At 38.6% G+C, this 17,201-nt stretch overlaps 1 protein-coding gene across 1 annotated transcript in view; it reads right to left on the reverse strand.

The window, feature by feature from the left end:
• The window catches only part of PLEKHA7 (pleckstrin homology domain containing, family A member 7), an 82,719-nt gene that overhangs the window by 18,245 nt on the left and 47,273 nt on the right, over positions 1-17,201 (reverse strand). Inside the window, exons 6-10 of the mRNA XM_010156089.1 lie at positions 16,588-16,688; positions 10,870-11,048; positions 8,302-8,787; positions 2,989-3,505; positions 640-726 (exon numbers count right to left, since the gene is read on the reverse strand). Of these exons, the coding sequence (XP_010154391.1) occupies positions 640-726; positions 2,989-3,505; positions 8,302-8,787; positions 10,870-11,048; positions 16,588-16,688 (1,370 nt within the window). The remainder of the gene's footprint in view (positions 1-639; positions 727-2,988; positions 3,506-8,301; positions 8,788-10,869; positions 11,049-16,587; positions 16,689-17,201) is intronic.

Consider the following 17,201-nt stretch of genomic DNA (forward strand, 5'->3'; position numbering starts at 1 on the left):
AGTAGCAAAGAAAAACTGCAAACAACCTGGGGATTGCAGAATACCAAAGAATGGGCAAGAAAGCACAGACTCAAGCATGCCACTAACGAAGCATCTGCAGAGTCACAAAATGTCATACGGCACAGATGAGCCAAGCAGCAGCTGACCTGATAGGTTGAATTAGTTGGCAAGTGCTGCAGTAATTGTGCGATTGTGTAATTTCGTATACTAGCCAACTTAGCCTGATGTCTCCTTAATCGAATGAGAAGCAATGTTAGCTCTTCAGGCTGCAGGTATTTAGACACATTTTAAACAGGAAATTAGCAGTCTTCAGGGAGAGTAACTGTAATTACATTTTTCACCTCAGTGCCCAGAAAGCAGTTACTTGACATGATTAAGCAATTATTTCATTAACTCTGTATTTGGTCAAATAAACATAATAAAAGTTGAATCCTGTAATAACAGACAGCTCACCTCTCTTCTTGTTTCAGATAACAGCAAAATTCCCACAGTCTTTACTGGGAGCTGGTTAAGTTCTCATTCAAGCCATTTATGTTTTAACTAACAAAACTACAACTACTATGGAATGAGCAGGATTTTAAAAGTGAACTACAATACTCCGATGACACAAAAGGAAAAGTAACTGCTCTCTCCACTTACCGACTTGCCATGCAAACTGGGTGCGCTCACAGTATGTGTCATGTAGCCCATAGCAGGCATAGAGCGTCGATCAATGTGGGTTGAGCTCTGTAAGAAGCCACAGCCAGAATCGTAAGGATTTTCTCAAGTGAGAGGTATGCTGTACTTGAGGGCAAATTCAGAGGATATGCACGTCTGCCACAAATTCTGTATTTGAGTTCATGGCATGCTTAGATCATCTTTCTTTCTCAGGAAGAAATTCTTCCCACAGAGGGTGGTGAGGCACTGGGACAGGTTGCCGAGAGAAGCTGTGGATGCCCCATCCCTGGATGTCTTCAAGGCCAGGCTGGATGAGGCTTTGAGCAACCTGGTCTAGTGGAAGGTGTCCCTGCCCATGGCAGGGGGGTTGGAACTAGATGATCTTTAAGGTCCCTTCCAACCCAAACCATTCTGTGATTCTATGATTCTATAGGGTAACATTCGTAGGCCAGACGGATCCTCTGATGATTAAGTAAAACTTATGAATGAACGAACACAAATTCAGCACCTGGATGCTGGGTAGGTCAGCGGATTCTGGCAGCACAAGATGCTCCACCAGACCATGCACAGTGGCTTTCAGCAAATAAAAGGAAATATTCATTGAGTTCCCCACCGAATGTCTCCCAGAGAAAGGCTGGTTGGCTTATGCCCTCCAACAGCAGGCTTGCACTCCATACAGTAACGACTGTGAAGGCCCTCTGTTAGCCAGGGAACACTAAGCTACTGCCATGAGTGATGTCTTGTGGCATTGGGTTCCATCAATACCATTTTTTTAAAAAGTGATCTTATTTGATCTGCCCATTTATGTTTATAATAAGAAAACTGACTGCACATCCATTCTTCCATCTTTCTCTTAATACTAAACTTTTATGGCTTTCTTCAAGGCAAACTAAATGTCTCATGATTTATTTTTATTCCTGTCTCTGAATGTCACTGGATGCTGTTTTGTTCTGCCTTTTTTTTTTTTTTTTTTTGACTTAGTGTAACTGGATGGAATATAATAAATCATTCCAGGGAGGGGGGAGTATCACCAATTTCTGTAGACAACTACATTTAAATGTGAAATGATGCTGTGTGCTTACACATAAAAACACGAGCACTTTTGTCTAAAAAACTTTTACAGAAAAGTTTTACAGATGAGGGAAAACTGTGTTTCCAAAAAAACCAATTTGACATAAAGAGAGTTTTATTTTATGAGAAAAATGTATGCAGCTACACTGCATAGGAAGGGAAAAAGACAGCTGTACATTCCTTTGTAAGGCATGTAATGCTCCTTCAACTTACACACGGAGAAACCAACGTCTGGTATAATACAATCAGGAGTTAAAAAAATACCAATTTCCAGTGCTGCACATGACGAGACTAATTTACATTGTAAATCTATAAATGCTGCCAGACATTGAACAGCCACACTGCACATACACTAGGAAAAAAATATTTAAACTGTGCACGGAGCTGGCATGCAACCTAAAGTCATGGTCCTGTACCCATGCTGGGTATCTGAATGCGGAAGTTTTTCTTTGCAAATACTTGCCCCATCAGAGCCCATGGTTGAGGTCAAAGGATTAGGTCAGTATTGAGGCTTTCACTGCTATTTACTCCAGTGTAAGAGCTACCAAGATATGGAAATTCTACATTGATTCAATCCTGAATTTCCCTAATTTCTTTAGGCAAGGAGAGCCACGTGGATCACTGAACAGGGAAACCTCTGTCATCTCTGCATAAGAGGGTACAACAGTGCTTACAAAAAACCCACACTGAAATCCTGCAGCAGATTAACGTTTGAGACCAGTACTACTGGATTTTGATTATCCAATGATAGTGACTTTGGAATGGGCTTCAACTATCAAATGCATGAAAAATTAGTATGGTTTTAGCCATTATTAAAAGCTGAATAAGCTGTAGGACTAATTACAATAGCAAAACATGTAGAGAAAGCAGACACAGCAAACACTGAAGACTGCAAGCATAAGTAAATAATCAAGGAAGAGTTCATCCTGCTGAGTTTGATATTCTTGCCTACCTACTCTATGCATTAAAATACTACAATTTGTATATTTTATAGATATAAACATATGCCTTCCAGTTTTTTAATAAAAATATTCCATACCAATGTGATGTGACACCAATTTTCCTTTCCTAATCACAAAAATTAATAAATCTGCAATGACCAGAAAGACAGGAGTTCTAGGAGAAAATTACTCTTTGTATTAACTTTTACCACTTGCATGATCTTTCATACATAATGAAGACGCAGTGAAAATGACTGAATTAAATTATCAGTGTATGACACCACATGTAGAATAGTTTGAAATTGTACTGCATACAAACCTTTACGGCGTGATTTCGTATCTTCCTGGGTGATCCAGCAAAAGGAACGTCTACAGTCTGTCTCTCATCAGATGGTTTAACCGTAAGCCTTTCTGCAGGAGTATGTGGTCTCCTCGGGGGAAAGCTTTTTGGAGGTCCAGGTGGAGGAATATCAGATGGAGAAGGTGGAACAGATATTGATCGTGGAACATCTAATGAACTTTTTGACTTACCACGATCAATAAAGTCTGAAGAACCTACATAAAGTGGGGCAGTGGGGCTGCCATGTTTAAACTGCTGTCTCTGCTGCCACTCGTAGAGCTGCCAAACAGTTCCATCCTTATTTGCCTTCCTTTCCTCCTGCGACATTTTCAAGTGGCTAACACGATCTTGAGCATATTTGTAGTCACTCGGCAAATTGCGGTTTGGTGGTGGTGAGCTCCCTGAAGGCTGCCTGGTATTCTTTGGCAAAGTGTGATAGTTTTCAGGAAAAGGTGGATTGGGACCCTGACGTGTAAGAGTCTGATCAGAACCGAGGCTGTAAAGAAGGAGGGGGGGAGAAAAAGGTTAAATTTCGCACATATTGATAAGTGAGAGTGATTGATTAAAAAAAATAATTTCTAGGTACATTAGCACAGGAGATAAGAGAGAACACACATGAGTGGTTTAAAAAAAGTTACAGAAATATTAATAAAGTAATATTAATGAAATCTATCCTGCATAGAAACTGCATTCAAAGATGCAAACAGTATAAATACAGGCTTTTAATTTACTGTCTAAGGTAGGATGACCTACTAGAAATAATACTTAGCCCAAAAAGAATGTTAAGAACATGAAGAAAAGAACTACTGTTATGTTTTAAAGAGCAAATCTGTGAATTAAAACCTTTTTCACCAAAAGCCTGCTCACCACCAGGTGGTGCAGTTTACGAACACCAAATGAACGCTTTTTCTAAAAAAATTAAGGTGAAAGAAGAAATCTCACCAATCACAGAATCAGTATCTCACATAATTTTTGCTCATGTGAATAAGTCAAAAAAAGGTAAGAAACTATCAAAGTCCCCGCGTATGTATGACTTACTTTCATCTGACCCAATGCTCCTGGTTCTACTGTGTAAACAAATCTTTTTCCAACAAAACTCTTTGTCAAACTAGGACATAAAAGGAGGCATTACATCCTGGCTTTACTACTGCATCCATAATATACTTAAACTGAAGAAATTAAATCTTTCAGTATACACAGAGTTAAGACTGAATCGGCAAAAGCTTTGACAAAGTGTATTTAGGTCCCTCTCCTACTTCAAAGTCAAAAATTTTTCTGTAGCCTCATGCACTTGCAGTCCCTCTGATTCAGGATCTCCAAACAGAAAACAATTCTGCTCGACTTGCCGAAGAGCAACAATACAAAAAATAAATAGAAACAACAAAAAACCAACACAAATGAAGAAATCTGGAGCACATTCATCACTCTACTCTGTAGGCTCCACTCTCCACACGAGGAGTCCTGATGATGTGGGAACTGCAGGAATTCCACATGAAAGAAAGGACAGCATGGAAAGGAACAACTTTGTGTAGCATCCAAGAATAACAGAAGCTGGGGGAAAAGAATTGCTACCAGTAACTGCTGCTCAGTAGTTGCTTCCATCCATTTCTACTTGCAGGATTTGGCACTGTTGGGCTGTCTGGAAATACGGATGTTCTTGAGAGGATATATTAATTCCTCATGTCGCAAAACAGAGTAACTGCCCGATGCTGCATGGAGGATTACAAATTCATAAAAGCTCTGCTCCTTCACACCACAGAACCTTGACGTTACCTCAGATTTCACAATAAAGGTTGAAGCAGGCAGGTAGTATGAAGAGGCAACTCAAAGGTCAGCACTTAGTGGTCAAATAACCGCTTTTATTTGTCTAGCTCATTACACCATGTGTACTCTGTATGTTCTGTACTGCACTGCCAGTTCTTTCCACACGCAAATCAAAGCGGCTGGTAGAAACGTGTTTTCTCTAAATAGGAATGAGAACTAAGAACGCCTGGAGAAGGCAATGCTTTGAAAGGACATGTGAGACAGAAAAGGGCCTGGGGGGTGTTGGTCAACAGCCAGACGAATATGAGACAGTGTGCCCAGGTGGCCAAGGTGGCCAAAGACATCCTGGCCTGCATCAGGCACAGCGTGGCCAGCAGGACCAGAGAACTGATCATCCCCCGTACTGGGCACTGGTGAGGCTGCACCTCGAACACCATGTTTGGTTTTGGGGCCCCTCACTTCAAGAAGGGCATTGATGTGTTGGAGACTGTGCAGCTATGGGCAACGGAGCTGGGGAAGGGTCTGGAGCACAAATCCTGTGAGGAGCGGCTGAGGGAGCTGGGGGTGTTCAGCCTGGGGAAGAAGAGGCTCAGGGGAGACGTTATTGCTCTCTACAACTCCCTGAAAGGAGGTTGTAGCATGGCGGGTGTTGGTCTCTTCTACCAAGTAACAAGTGGACAAGAAACAGCCTCAAGTTGTGCTAGGGAAGGTTTATATTGGATATCAGGAAAAATTTCTTCATGGAAAGGGTTGTCCAGCACTGGAACGGGCTGCCCAGGGAGGTGGTTGTGTCACCATCCCTGGAGGGATTTGAGAGACTGGTGGACAAGGTGCTTAGGGACATGGTTTAGTGGTGGTATTAGCAGTGTTCGGTTAATGCTTCGATTTGATGATCTTAAAAATCTTTTCCAACCTAAAGAATCTATGATACTATGAAAGGAACAATGTTCTGAATTACTCAGATCCACAATGTCGAAAATGGACTGTGGACAATTGCTTTCTCAGGGATCAAGAGTAAAAATGAGTAAACGCAGATGTTCCTGAGAATCTTCCTCTATTGAATGATGAGGTATAAAGAATATAAAAAGGAAAGCAGACAATGAAGAGTAAAAAAATGGCCTGATGCCCTATTATATAATTACTGGCCATGAAGATCATTCACGGTCTGCAATGGAAAGCAACTGCTCAGAAGATCTTGTAAAAAGAGAAAATAAATGTTCAAAAGAAAACAAATATAATTATAGGAAACACTGTGCCCATTCATGGGAATGCACAGAAGCTAACAAAGACAAGTAATGTTTCTTCCTTAAGCAAATCATGAAGGAATGGAAAGTTCTGCATAACAAGAAATGTTTTAACAGTGTATTTGCAAGGAAGGAAATTCTCAACATGACTGCATTTACTTTGGAAATATTAAGCTTATATTTATCATATATATATATGTTTTTATACATAGTGCAAATAAACTGTTAGAAATAGCAGATTCTTCACAATTTTGCATTCACTATGTCTATACAGGCACAGTAATCAGATCAAAGACTAATAATTTCTAGACAGCTGCTGTTTGATGGTCCTGACCTTTGATTAATTAAACCCAAAATTTCTGAAAGCCTCATTCCAAACCTCCTTCCAGTTCTCTGAGCTCTCTCAAAGGCTGGCATGATGCTTACTACAGCAGGTATTCCCCTTTGCTGAGAACAGAGGGGTTTAGGTGACTACACTGGATGTAACCGTAGCACAGCTAACAGTTTACTGTCTAATAGAGATGAAACTCCAAAGTTACAGCTAACAATTAACTAGTTAGCAAACAGTTCCGAGTGCTTTATAACAAGGAGAAGTAAAACGTCTATTTGAAAGTTAAGTATCTATCTAAAAGGTGCAATCCCTGCAAATAATCACACAAGCAACTGCTGTATTCATGTAAAGACTCCAGCTGAAAGAGTTCTTTCTTGTCACCATCAACTTGCTGGCAAGCACTGCGTCTTTATACACCTGAGCCAGGAAGCAAATAAACCTTTACTCATCCTGTGTTCTAAAATTATAAATGCTTCTAAATCCTCAGAAGTGAATCAAGAAGGCATTTGAAAACTAACATGCCACTTTTATCCATCAGTTAAGTGCACTGCAACAGCCTCAGCAGGCTGAGTAGGTGCCATTGAAAAAAAAAATCAATCCATTAATCTTCAAGATGACAAGGTGCAATTTATTTTGAACAGAATATTACAGCACTTGTCAGGGAAAGACAAAGAAAACAAGGTCAAGTGAGCTAAAATAGAACATAAAGTTTTTAAGGTAAGAGCATTAGTCTCTATATCTCTATCTATAAAGTGAGATTTTGGTTGCATCACTGCTGTTAACCCTGAAGTTTCACTGCTCCAGCTGAGGTAGGTGGTTTTATCTAGAACAAATGCTGGCACCTGCAACAGCACTATCTTAACCCTACACCTGAGACACGCCTAAAGCTGATTTGCTGGAAAGAGTAATTAGGAAGAAAACAGTACTTATTTGGTAATCAGTCAAGCCTGTTCACTGCCTGTACTTTTTGATGTGAAAAACAAACAGATGTTTTCTTAAGCAGTGGCTAAGTCAATAATGTTATTTATTATTTTAGACTAATACAACTATGTGTGTGAGAAGAACTAACACATCAAGTACCTCTTTTTTTTTTCATTAAAGTCATAGTATCTTGGGAAACACTGATTGATATTTAAGCAAAAAAGGTGCAAGTAAACTGACTCTAGCAGCCTAGAATGACGTTAAATAAAATGGAAAAAGTATCAAAGCTTCTTTAAGGGTAATTCCAAAGGTAAGAGAGAAGTATGGACTTCCAAACAGAATTAGCAAGCCTTAAATTTCTTACTGGAGCCAAAATGACAAACGTGGGAACCGTGGGACCTCTTCATCAACTAAATGAATATACAGAGACCTTTCAATATGTGACGCAAACACTGTGACTTTGAGTGCAGTGACAAAAATCACAGAACCTTTTAGGTTGGAAAAGACCTTTAAGATCATCAAGGCCAGTGATTTGATATAAAGGAGTGAATGGATGCTTGGAACAGGAACAGAAGGGAAGAAAAAAAACTCACCAAGCCCCAGTATTCTATACTTTTAAGCTGAAAACAAACTATTTTCTATAATTTATATTGTGTAGTTGTTTATGAGTAAGAGGTAACTGAGGGTTGTACTTCACTTTCTGGCTCTTCAACTGTAGCAAGTTTAAAATAGTTTTAAGGATTCACAATGATTAAAAACAGTAAAAAAAAACCCCAAACACTCTAATCTCACTTTTTCTATTTGCAATACAGTGACAACATTAAAGGGATTTGATTAGCCAAACCCATATTGACTTTCCCATGCGATAAACACCTGAAAAATTCTATGCATGACAGGAGAAGGTAATTTTTGTTATATATTGTCTCTGTAAAATATCATTCCGATTTGCACTAAGCATATTACTAATACACATTTTCCATTGATTTAGGAAAGCGCCATTTGGCAGTCTGTGTAAAGATGGCTATTACTAACCTTTTTGTATCTCCTTTCTGGACTTTTACCCAGTGCTCCACTTGAGCCATGTTACTTTTTCTTTGAATCTGTTTATCTGGATTTGTTCTGGGAACAAACCCTCTTTTATACGAGCTGGTACCATTCTGCTCCACTAGGCCAGCACTCATACTTAATGAACTAGGAAGCGTTCCATTCTTCTCAGCTGGCTGAGGCTGAGCTACTTGGGACCGCGATGCATTCGTTAAGCCTGGAAATAATGAATCAGCTTCTGTTAACGCATGCTTAGCCTTTCCTTTCTTAGTTTCCAGAGTTTCTTTTCTGTGGATATAACGCTCCTCCTCCTCTTTTTCTCTTCTCATCTCTTCATGCTTATCATATCCAAGCATTTCAGCTGATTTTTGATAACTTTCTTTTGTATCTGTAGTCTCTGTCTTCACACACTCTTTACAGGCATCCACATGATTGACCTGGGGAACAGCTTGATGATCCACTTTTTCAGTTTCTCTGAAAAGAAAATACTTGTCAGTAATGAACGCTGCTTAACTGTGAAAGTTGATGTGGTCTTGTTACTATTTTAGAAAGGACACCCAGAAAAGCACCTTCTTCAGGCTGTGACAAATTTGACAGAAGTATTTGCAGCAAAACTCAGTTGTTATTCCAGTTAGACAAAAGTTACCTTACAGTGCCATCAAAGAAGCAGAAATCATTTAAACGCAACCGTAAAAATGACTGAAAACACTAGTATTGTAAGAAAGTAGTGTTCAACTTGTGTAATTTAACATACAAATAACTGTAAAAAAAAAAAAAGGTCTTCCTACCCTGGGAAACACTGAAAGTCAAAAAACCAAAACCAAACTGCTCATTTCAAAGTCAGAAGTCTTTCATATTTTTGTAGATGCTTTAGAGCCTAGTCATTTCTGGCCAAGAAGACAGAACAATATCTACACTTGAGTCAGTACTATCATTGTCCAAGTAATTTTTAACCTGTTGGCTATTCCTGAAAAAACAACAACAACAACAAAAAAACCAACAAAACAAAAAACCCCCACAAACCAAAAACCAACCTTCATTAGTCTTAGTACATACTGCAATGCACTCTAGTTTACTTATTTACATTAGTGTTCAAATATTTCAAAAATTCTGTACCAGAAATCTTGATATTAAACTTCCAACAGACTATAAAATGTCTAAGGATCCTTAAAGTTTTATGTTGCTTGTGACACATAACACACTTCATTTGCACTGTCCTTCATCTCCTTATAGGGATAAGCTTCTCCACAATGTTCTTTTCTCTTACAATTCAGTGGAGTACCACTGATCCTGGAGTAGCACCTCATCTTCTCTGAAATCAAGTTCAGCCTTTTTAAAGCTTTATGGAAGGTGAATTCTGAGTAAGTGCCATGAAACAATTGTTTTCACTTAAGTCTGTGTAGCATCTCAAAATTTGTAGTCTGCTAGGAGAAAGGACACTGGATCAATACTTCTAACACACCAGACTTGACCAATTTTTCTTTCAATTATTCCTATCCTTACCAAAAAAAAAAAAAACAAAACCAAAACCAAACAAACAAAAAAAAACCCCACATTAAAAAAACCTCACACCCAAACAAACATGTAACAGTTACACGTGATTTAAAATTTAAATTAAATCCAGAAAAACTTAACACAAACTCATATAGGATGCAGAGCTCTGGAAGAGATGCTGATCCTTTCCTTATATTTGATTTGCCAAAAGCAAGCAAGTAGTGAAAAACTGCACCACGACATTTTAATCCTCACAGTCCCAAGGGTTAAAAGCAGGGTTGTCTCATAGTACAGAGTCTTCTTGCACAAAGAGATGTAGAGACAGAATCACATTCCCAAAGTCAAAACATCAAGAAAGCGACACCAATTTTAAGAAAAGGGAAACACATGAAGGCATAGATGAGTTTGCCTCTAGCACTGACTGAAAAAATGGGACAAAGGGATCCTTCTTTTGTAACAGTGCTTTTTTCTTCTAGACTGAGAAAAATATGAAAAACTCTTACAGTACTAAAGGCCACCAAAGTAGGTAAATAAATAAGCAGTTGATACCTGCATGAATTAGTTAATATCCATAACTCTATGCACTTACGATTTACCCACCTTTAACATTGTTTTCCCCCTTAACAGCACTTTAATCATAGTACTAAACGCTCAACTGAAACAACTCACTACTCTTCCGTCTTCTCCCTTTTCTTTTTCTCTCCTCAAGGCTGCCAAGTGACTGTTCCAAGTGTATGACTATGCTCACAAAACCTGTAATTTTTTAACTGAAGTTCCCTAAAAACTACATATATACAGAAACGAAACCATTTCACTAAATGGGAGCACACAACTTCTGTGTAGACACAAACAGCGAACCCCAGGTTTTCTTAATCAGTTTACTGATTTGCAACAGATTATAAATTAAAAATAATTATTTCTTTAGAACAGGAATGAGTTGCATGCACACATTTACAAATACCACTTTCAGAAATCACCACCAATTCGATATGCATGTATCTATACACAAATAAAATACATCAAACAGATTTTAAAAGCTAACAGTTTCTGTATTGAACTTGCCTCTTCAGTGAGGAGCGTGTTTGCATAAGAGCAGCTTGATTCATAGCCCGGATCCAGCCATTCATATCCTCTTGGGTATCTGCACTGAAGTAGTAGGTCCGCATCCCTGAATGCTCTGCCTGAGAGCCAATAACAGAATTCTTATTATAAATATATGCCCGCATACCTGTATGAACAGCCTGTAAGAAAAAAAGGAAAAGAAAGAGAAATCAGACAGACCTGTCATTTTTCCGCAAGAAAATTTACTGTATTTTTTCCTGATAGCTTTAAAAAAAAAAAAAAAATTTCCAGATTCTCTGTTTCTTGAATTTTGAGTAAAATTATTACGCTGCCACAACAGGCTGTAGTGCAGTGAACTCAAATAGCACTCTGATTTTTACTGAAATTCCTCTACCTCTCTCTTACACTATTAAGCTAAAAGTGCAGCACTTCTGTTTTTCATAGTAGGAAATTTCAGCTTTTCGTTTTCTCTTAATTGATACATTTCATTTGCCATAAATATCATACAAAACAAATTAAAGGAATTTTCACTGAGACACGCATAAGCAAGCCAATTTTCCCAGCTCATTTAATAAAGCAATTTATTCAGACAAAACACAGACAAAAATCTTACAATACAAGCAATTAAACTGCTTATTTAAGAACTGATTATAACACATGTTAAGATTTTTTGGTTAAAGCATGCACTTGAACCTCTGTATTAGCTACAAAATCACAAGGCTTACTGATGAGGTTAGTAATACTGGTGGAATTATCCCAGCATGTACAACACTGACAAGTATCTCTGCACACCAAAATCATCCATGAGATTCCACTGCAAACTAGAGGTATTTGGAAATTCCTCTGTAAGTATATTCAATATTCAAATGTATTCAATATGGAATGTCTTTGTTACTCTAGGCTAGTTGAATTTAAGCAAATCTCATCCCCATTTGTATAAGCAATAGTAGAGTTCTTACTAAGTCATACCAGTCCTGATACAATTGACTTTATGTCCTCAAAGTTACGTTGCAGATGTGTCTCATGATTCTAAACTAAAAATAACACCCTACAGTCACAGATGGCTTCAGAAACACAGCAATAGTTTTGACAAAACCCCAGCTATTTAAGCCAGTGCAGCACTCCCTAAATGTTGTCATTTCAGTAGTTTATCCCGAATTTCCCAAATTACCATAATCTGAGAGATTCATATCAACAATTCCTAAGAACAAAATGTTTGCTTGCTATTAGAGTGCTCTAAGTTTTGTGGTAGATTTACTCCTTTTCTATTGCATCCTGTTCTTTTAGAAGCGTGAAACGCAGCCTTCGCCTTTGGCGCGCCAAGCAAGGAAGCTTGAGTTTGCTTTGAGACCTATGGTGACAGTCTCCACAGGGGTCAGGCTCTGGCTGGCCATCATGCCCGTAGAGGAAAGGCCGAGACTGCAGCACAACAGCCAGAGAGAGAAAGGAGGAGGAAAGGGTGACACAGCGAAGTCCAAGACTCTCCTGCTCCAAAGAGTCTCTGCAACCCAACGCCACTGGCTGATAAGGAGCACAAGGAGGCTTTTCCTTCCCCACCATGACTTACAGAGGTGAAACACTAGCTCTGACCAGTTGTGTATTTAGGAATCAAAGGACTTTTTCATATTTGCCTGGTTGAGGTCTTTGGGTTTAGGTTTTCTATGTTCTTATTGGGGTCTTTTTGCCGTTTTTTGCCACGTTGAGACTATTACAAATGGTCAAAACAAATACGATTGATAAAGATCTAATTAATTGCAGTTTATGGTTAGAGAATCCAGTGTAAGAACAGATCAAAAAGTGGCAGTTCTGGATGTAAGGGAAATCAGTGATTTCAACACTAGACCTTACAACTACAAGATTCCTTCAGAGACCATGTTGAGCTCGTAGAAAAAGGTGCTAGAATTCAGTAGTGAGACTGCGTACCACGACAATAAATAGGTTTCACAACTGTCTGTCTTAATTGAAGTGTACATCCTGATCAATGTAACCCATTTGCCTTTCAGGTTCTCTTTCAGCAGTGCATGATGAACACAGATGAAAGCACTGCCTAAGAGGCTGTAGGTGAAAACGGTATAAAGATGCAGAGTATGTTGTACCATTCTCCCTTGAGAGACCGAAGCTATCCCAGCCACAGACATTCATAACTTCAGAAGGGCTAATGAAGATGGTGTGTGATTATCAACACACACGACATTCTGAAATTCATAATATACAAAACTGGTTCAAGGAAAATTCAAATATATTTCAGTTATTCATTAGTAGCGTGTTTTATGTGCAAGAAAGCCACTTTGTGCCAATGTCCTGTAGCTGTCACTGCTAGACACACAAGCTTATGGTTCTTTTTTTTTATTAAAAGCAACAGCTATTAGGATGACTACCGCATACTAAAAAGCCTAAAACATTGCACGTGCGCACATGTACACCATACACACAACAGGGAAAAAATAATATTGGTACCTATTCATGCATTCAGATGGCTTAATGTGGATAGATTGAGAAGAAAAGCAGTCTCTCGCCCATAATGCACAGAAGGAGAAATGGACAGTAAACCCCAAGAGCGTATCAACAGGATAAGACAAGGACAAAAAGTTAAACAAGTTAAAATCATGAAAAGATTTGTTTCCAAAGAAAATACTTAACACTAAAAGTGACTAATGCCTACAGTTGTTGTTCACCTCCAATAATACAGAATTCCTAGGAGAGAAAAAAAACACAGTTCACAGGAAAGAGGTGTGGGTAGGGGAACAGTTTTCTAGTAATGGTAATCTTTCAAACTTACTCCTCTCAATAAGCTACGAAATACAGGGAATTCTCCCTTCTCCTGAAATTCAGTATTTATGAAGCATTTATGAGCAAAAACTGAAACAATACCCTGTGCCTTCACTACAGACAGAACAACAGCACACTACAATCTAACTCATCTTTCACCTTCAAATAGTACTGAGCTTTTACAGCACTTCTAGAAGCTAGAAACTTCCCCCTTCCAAGTTCCAAAATGGCACCTCTCAAATGTATAGTCCTTGGCATTTCTTCACCTGAATCCCACACCCAGAGAAGCTTTATATGCAACATGGGAGCCTAGGGAAGCAACAATAATCCAGAGAGTATAAAGGAACAAACTATATCAAAATTCTTTAGGAAAAGAGTGAGAATTCAAAGAAACAGATGTTTATCCTGGTCTCAGGACATCTAATAATGGAACATACACTTCATTTGTAAGTCTTAAAGTGTCAATAATGAAAATATGTTTAAAAACAAGCTGCAGTAGCGTCTTCTGGAAATAATGATTTGGCCTGGCTTCCCAGGGTCTGAATGTTCTCATGCTGAAAAGGTATCATTCTTTTTCACAGTTTGACTGCTTCCCTGTCTTCCAAAACTCATTGTTACTTCAAGCAGCCATTTATAACGGGAGTCGATACCTCCATTGTAACAGCGGAGTTACACCAATCTGAATAAACGACAGGCCAAATGTAAAAAGCAATGCGGTACATTTTCCCACTCATTTAGGGCTTAAATGCAGAAACGCCCTGTCTATTCTGGGCTTAATCTGCCTGTATGTTCCATTTCTGGCTGCGCTATGTCGTGAGACAGAATGTCTGCCTACACTCTGGCTATCGAAGTGTACTGAAGAGATTAGATAAAGGTAATGGCTGGTGAGTGATGGAATGGCAGGACAGCCATGCTCCTGCCGCCGTGTGCCCACAGCTGACTCTGTGACCACTGAACGTCAGTGCTGGATGGGGTCCATGCGACAGGATTCTTACAAAATCCTCCTACTGCCCTAGGAGTTGGTTCTAAATAAAATGAAACTGCAGCATCAAGTCTGCAGTCAATCACCAAACACCTAAAGCAGAATCAAGATTGGCCCAACAAACTAGTATGTGAAACGTACATTGTGGATTTTTTGGTATAGATTTCTAGCATGAAGTTTCTTTTGCTATCAACTCCCTATTCCTACATCAGTAATGACCCTGCGTTGAAAGTCTGTTTACTGGCTCATGCTGATTTTCAGAGAGAGACACAGATTAAAGACTTGGTAGAGCTCATACAGGTATGATGTCCTAAAAGGAACAGGGCAGGACTGAAATTCCTTCTGAAAACACTTAGGCATGATCACAACCATGGATTCTACTCCACAGGAAAGGAGAGGCACAACTTGGCAGTGGTGACTTGAGCGCTTGCCTACAGAACATACTGCTTGGAAACTACGTGTGTGTATGTGTATACACACAGGGGTTTTTCCCCCCTTAGCACTGATAGAGTTAAACTAGTTAACAAACCTAATATACATCCAATTAACATTTACAAACACCCTTTCAATAAAATACAAAGCAGATTTTTTTTTAAACTCTGAACCAACTCGATCCTGCCACTACTTTAATTCCTTCCCCAGTCTACACAAATAGTTATACAAGAGAAGCAGAAGCCTAGAAATATATCGGGTCCTCCTCCTTCAGTATGTGCTCAGAAAAAGCTCTAGAAGAGGAGAGCTTTATGAATTACACTCAATAAATACTGAAGTGGAATGTTTTTCTTAAAACAAAGGTTCCTTTGTAGCTTCTCCTGCTATCTCACATTCAATGCATTTGAGAATGCACAGTAAACATTTCCACAAAGTGTGCTGGGTCTTTTTTTAAACACAGCTCCCAAGGTAATATTTGTTTCACAAATTTCAAACCATTATCCACTTGAAAATAGAACCCAAAGCAACAAAAGGCAGTCTACAACTTTAAAAGAATCCAAAAATAAAAATGCATGAGAAAATCTAAGATGAGCAGACATCTTCATAGTTTCATCACAGAAAAGATTTAAACACAAGGTTTCCTTCTAGGTCTCCTAAAGTATACCCGATTAAAACCCAATTTCCCAATTTATTTTTTTTCAAAGTACATAGCACATTCGCTTGATAGAAAAACAGCTTCTGCTCCAAGTATCCGTCGAATTTAAATCTGCAACAGACACTGAAGTTGCTAAACATTGCCCTAGTGCTGCAGCTAAGATATCAGTTGGAGACAGATTTTTTCACCGTCAAGAAGAAATGTATGTTTTATTTCATTTTCGTACGTTTTTATAACAAAGAATAAAACTGTAAGTTACACAATTAAATATTAAAAAAAAAGGAAAACCCACAAAACCAACCTCAAAATATATCAAATGAGTATTTTTTTCTTTAAAAACACCATGTCACTTAGCACAACTATTGCTCCCCACAAAAAAAATCCAAAACAACAAACAAAAAGTTCCTCTTTTCCCCCCTGAAGAGAACATTATACATCAAAAGCTACAGTGTTGTAATTTTCTAACTGCAAGAACTGAGCTGATTATTTTATTTAAAAAAACCCACACCAAAACCAAATGACCATCAGTCTACTAGGAGATCAAGTACTCCATAAAGCAAAAAAGACAACTTTGCTTTCAGTTTGTAAACAGTACTGGAACAACTTACCAATAATAATTTCTAATTTTAGAAACAGGATCTGTACTCACAAACACATTATCAAACTCTGAAGACACTTACACAGTAATAGATACAGGAATGTCAAATCATAAGGAACAAAACAGTGCTGTCACATTTGAACAGGCAGTCAATAAACATCTCTACTTTGAAAAATACATTAAAAAAAGGAAAGGAGATGATGCTTATGTTTACAACAGTACCTTTTCTAATGCCAACAAACATGTTAAAATATGATTAGCTAATAGGCTTTGTAACTGTACCTTAAAAGAAAATTTGCGATTTATGCGATCGTCAGGTCCAACGGGAGATATGACGTAACTAGGCAATGGTATGCTGCCCAAAACTGATTCTTCTCTGCTGTCTGTGGAACAAAAAGAATAGAATGTAATTTGCTGCACTTTTCAGTGGGGTAACAATACATTCTCCTTTACAGACACACAAACAGGAATTAAGCAGAAAGAAGAGCAGTTCAGACTGGATGTAAGGAAAATATTCCCCATGAAGAGAGAGCAGCAGTGGAACAGGCCAACCAGGGAGGTTGTGCCATCTCCATCCTTGGAAGTGTTCAATGCCAGACTGGATTGCAATCCCTGAGCACCCCAGGCTGACTTCTTTTCTGATCCTGCTTTCACCAGGCGGGTAGACTAGACACTTCCTGAAGTCCCATCTAACCCGCACTTCCTTTTGGCTCAACACCAAAAAACACATGGAGAAAAAGGTTTTATTTTTAAAGGAACAAAATTGAATTTTTTTGAAACAAAACCAACCAACCCACCCCAACAATTTTTGGTTTTTTGGGGGGTGTGTGTGATTTTTTAGGTTCAGACAGAAGAATAAACTTCTATTCTATTTAGAAGAATAAAGCTTATTGTGA

This window comes from Eurypyga helias, unplaced genomic scaffold (assembly GCF_000690775.1).
Source record: "Eurypyga helias isolate BGI_N326 unplaced genomic scaffold, ASM69077v1 scaffold5107, whole genome shotgun sequence".
Lineage (NCBI taxonomy): Eukaryota > Metazoa > Chordata > Aves > Eurypygiformes > Eurypygidae > Eurypyga > Eurypyga helias.